The 4,453-nt window shown below is 36.5% G+C and overlaps 1 protein-coding gene across 1 annotated transcript; it reads right to left on the bottom strand.

The window, feature by feature from the left end:
- Positions 1–897: 897 nt before the first annotated feature.
- On the bottom strand, positions 898–1,756 carry LOC130590077 (uncharacterized). Its single transcript, XM_057391978.1, has 2 exons — positions 1,410–1,756; positions 898–1,335 (listed from the first exon to the last, which is right to left on the bottom strand). Exons 1-2 carry the CDS (start codon positions 1,708–1,710, stop codon positions 1,331–1,333), a joined length of 306 nt encoding a protein of 101 aa, XP_057247961.1. The 5' UTR covers positions 1,711–1,756; the 3' UTR covers positions 898–1,330.
- Between the last annotated feature and the right edge of the window lie 2,697 nt (positions 1,757–4,453).

Raw genomic sequence — 4,453 nt, 5'->3', positions numbered from 1 at the left:
ATGATCATTAGAAATGTCATCTACAACATTGGAACTAGTACTAGGTATCATGTCCTTTGGTCTTGGAATCGATGAGAATCTAGTCTCATCAAATATTACATCCCTTGACTCTATCACGGAGTGAATAGAGACAAAGTCATTGGGCTCAATGACAAAAAACCTATAGGCTTTGCTATGTACTGCATAGCCTATAAAAATGCAATCAATTCCTTTTTCACCTAAAGTTTTCCTTTTAGGTTCCGTCAATTTGACAATTGCCCTACAACCCCATACCTTAAGGTAATTGAGATTAGGCTTTTTATTACACCAAAGTTCATAAGGGATAGTCTTATTCCTTTTATTAGGAACTCGATTTAAAATATAACATGCAGTTAAAATTGCATCACCCCAAAAACCGTCATTAAGATCCGAATTAGAAAGCATGGTATTAACCATTTCTTTTAGGACCTTATTTTTCCTTTCCGCTATACCATTACTTTGAGGTGAGTATGGGGCGGCTGTTTCATGAATTACTCCAATGGAACTAAAATAACTTGGATTATAGTATTCACCACCCCTATCCGTCCGAAGTCTTTTAATCTTATGATTAAGTTGAAGTTCCACTTTAGTTTTAAAGGTCTGATTTTTTTCTAGTGCTTCATCTTTAGTAAATAATAGATATATGTAACAAAACCTTGAAAAATCATCAATAAAAGTTACAATATATTTCTTATTTCCTAAAGAAGGTGAACTATGAAAGTCACACAAGTCACTATGCACCAATTCTAGCAATACCGATTGTCTAGCCACACTAGGATAAGGATTTCTTGTAATTTTATTTAGCACGCAAGTGTGACACTTCTCTAACTTTAAATCGAAAGGAGAAATTAACCCCATTTTAGACATGTCATATAATCTACGATAATTCACATGACATAAACGATTGTGCCATAGAGAAGAAACATCAAGCATGTAAATAGAACTAGTATCAATTTTATTATCAATACTAAATTTAAACATTCCATTACAAAAGAAACCTTGTCCAACAAAAATACCACCCTTGGAAATCACAAACTTATCCGACTCAAAAACAACTTTAAAACCATAGTTATTCAAAAGACCTCCGGACACAAGATTCTTCCTAACTTCCGGTACATAAACAACATCCCGGAGAGTTAAAGTCTTTCCCGAGGTTAACAACAATTCTACTTGGCCTATACCTTTAGCCTTTACCCTAGAATCATTCCCCATATACAAGATTGGACCATAATCCAAATCTTTCAAAGACTTGAAGAAATCCTTGTTATTACACACATGTCTAGAGGCTCACGAATCTATCCACCAAGAATCATCAACCTGCACACACATAATTTCAGAAATCATAGCAACAAAATGCATTTCTTCAATTACATTAACATGTGCATTTTTACCTTGGTTTTGAACAACACTAGGTTGTGCATTCTTTGTCTTCTTCTTGTTGTTAGAAGGACAATCCCTCTTAAGATGAGGACCATTGCATATCCAACAAGTGAGGGTCTTCCTCTTCTTGTTTGCAACATTGGTTTTGTTATAGTTGTTGTTGTTGTTGGATTTCTTGGTCTTACTAGACCCACCAACCTCTACCAAGTTTACGGTAGACTTAGGAATACTAGGAGTAGTATCCTTAACCCCATCTTGAGCCCGGATCCCCTCTTCAATACGAAGATGAGTTCCTAATTGCTCCATGGACATGTCTTCTTTTTGATGTTTCAAAAGATGTTTTGTATCTTTCCAAGAATTTGGTAATTTATCAATGATTGAGGCAATTGCAATTACCTCATCCATCACCATACCGTGTGACCTTATTTGGTTCAAAATATGATGAACCTCATGGAATTGCTCCATAATAGGCCGATCATTAGTCATTTTAAATGAATTAAAATTACTAACAAGGAATTTCTTACCTGAAGCATCTTCCAAGATGTACTTGGCCTCAAGAGCATCCCAAAGTTCCTTTGCACTCTCCACGTTTTGGTAGAGATCGAACAAAGGGTCGGTAAGAGAGTTGAGAATGTGACCGCGGCAAATGTAGTCATCATTCTCCCACTTTGCCCTCTTCCATGAAGTCTCCACGGACTCCTCCTCTCCATCTTTCGGGAATGGTGGCATGGGTGTTGAGAGCACATACACCACATTCAAGGTGGTCAACAAGAAGTGCATCTTCTTTTGCCACCTACGATAACCCACCCCCTCAAACTTATCCAACTTTTGGAAGTTCATAGTCATGTCCTTGAGTGATTGAGCCATATCCGAAAAGAAAGAAAGAAGGCATTAAACTAATAGATTGTTAGATGTGATCAACAAGAGAACCGGATATCTCACTCCAAGGCACAGAAACTACGCTTTCCTATTAGTTTAATTTCGCCCCTCTAGGATCACCGGGTTACCACGAAATAACTAATGAGATACAATGGAGAGAAACAATCCACTTAGATGATCTTCTAAGTGAATCAACAAGAACTTATGCTTTGTGTTTTTGAAGAACACTCAAGAGAAGTTTGCAAGGTTTCTTTTAAGCAAAGCAAGAAGACTTTTAGAGTATAGAAAATTCTGATTTTCTTCTAACCCCTTACTCATAGGAATCCAAAGGTTATATAAGAAAAATAAACCTTTCATTGACTAGAGTGGTTAATCACATAACCCCCATCTTAATCACTCATCAAAGGCCTTTAATCTACTGATTTAAGGACCTTAAAAGTCATTAAAATGAAAACATATCACAACGGATAGAAAACCGTCAAGGCATCTTTTCGCGTTCCAAGGCAGAAGACACGTCGCGACTAGCGAAGAAGCTCGCGACCTGCGACGCCTTTCGCGACTCGCGACGGGCCCCTGGTCGCGACTCGCGACTGGTGTCGCGACCTGCGTTCAGTCTTCTGTCTCCCTTGGTTTATCAACGCGATTTTGCCACTTGATGTACTCTAATCTTTTGCATACTAGACCTCCTCCTCTTCTAGTATATAACCATATGAGTCTCAAAACCCATTACCCTATAAATGTTCTAACAAAAGTCAAAGTGTAAAATCTATTTTGTTACGGAGGAAGGATATGTTTAACTGCTAGGGAATAATATCTAACTCAAAAAAACAACCTAGTCGCCCATCTATTTCTGTCCCTTCTTTCTAAAAAAAAAGGACCATAGCTTTTCTTTAGCCAGTTTGGGTTGCCACCATCCTTCTCGATAGTGGTATAGCTCCAGTTTCTACTTTTATATTATTTTTCTAGTTTTCTTAATAATAATTTTTTTCCCATTTTATTGCAGGTTTTTTGTTACCTAATTATGTTTAATTTTCCGCCACTAGTGGGAGTTCGGAGTTTAAATTATTAGTCTTCTCTTATGAGAGCTTAAAATTTTGTTTTTTGTGGTTTGTTGGAAAGATACAGTTTATTGATGGTTTGTTTATAAATTTGCAATTGATATTGGATTTTTGTATGCTATCTACACAATCCAATAAAGATATTTTTTCTCAAAACTATGTCATAATAACTTAAGCTCTAGTAAAAGCCTGCATGATTAAGCAAACAATCGAGGGTTGTGTTATATTATCAGATTTTATTCAATATTATCATAATTATATGGGAAATTTCCTCAGGTACCCCTGAGGTTTGACGTAATTCTCAAATTACCCCCCACATTTGGGGAATTCCTCAAATACCCCTGAGGTTTGAGTTTGTGTCTAAACTGCCCTTACTACTTACGGCAGGTTAACAGACGTTATCTGAAGCGCGCCAATGGAGGTTAATGTTATTAAATGGGGCCTTAATATGTTTCTTATTCATCTTCACCACTTTAAACCTAATTTTCAGAGAATTTCCCCAATTCTCTCTTCCTCTCTCTTCTTTGCTCTATTCTTCGAAAAATTTTGCGAGCCCTAAATGTCGTCCTCTTCTGAAATTATTGGTGAAAATTGTGGAAGCTCTTGTGTATGAAGCAAGAAGATGCAGCAAGTGTAGGAAGAAGATGGAACTTCGCGTTTCTGAATCCAGAGACAACTATAACAAATTATACTACAAATGTGTACCTTGTGACAACCACTATTTCTGGGCAACACTAAAAGTATCTGAAGTGGGATTATCAAAATTGCAGGGGAAATTGGGTGAATGTGGTGAAGACAAAGTCCTGAAGACCTTGTATGATTTAGTGAAGAAGATTGATGAGTTGACTTTTCTCATTAGGTTAATTGGATGGGGTTTATTTATTGTGATTATTATTGTGCTAATTAAGATGTAAAAGTGTTGTTTTTAGTTGGGTGGAGGTTGTTTTGTAGCCCCTAAGATGTAATGTTTGCTTGCTATGAACTGAAATGAATGAAAGAACAATTTTTTTGTTGCAAATTTGTGCGAAATTTCCAATGTATATATCTCCAAAAAGTGCCATCAATTGAGGTTAATTATATAACATTTCTTGCTTCCAAAAAACTGGCCTAAGTTGATG

This window comes from Beta vulgaris, chromosome 9 (assembly GCF_026745355.1).
Source record: "Beta vulgaris subsp. vulgaris cultivar EL10 chromosome 9, EL10.2, whole genome shotgun sequence".
In the NCBI taxonomy this organism is placed as follows: Eukaryota; Viridiplantae; Streptophyta; class Magnoliopsida; order Caryophyllales; family Amaranthaceae; genus Beta; species Beta vulgaris.
Note: the sequence above shows the minus strand (reverse complement) of the source record. Positions and strands in the feature narration are given on the sequence as shown.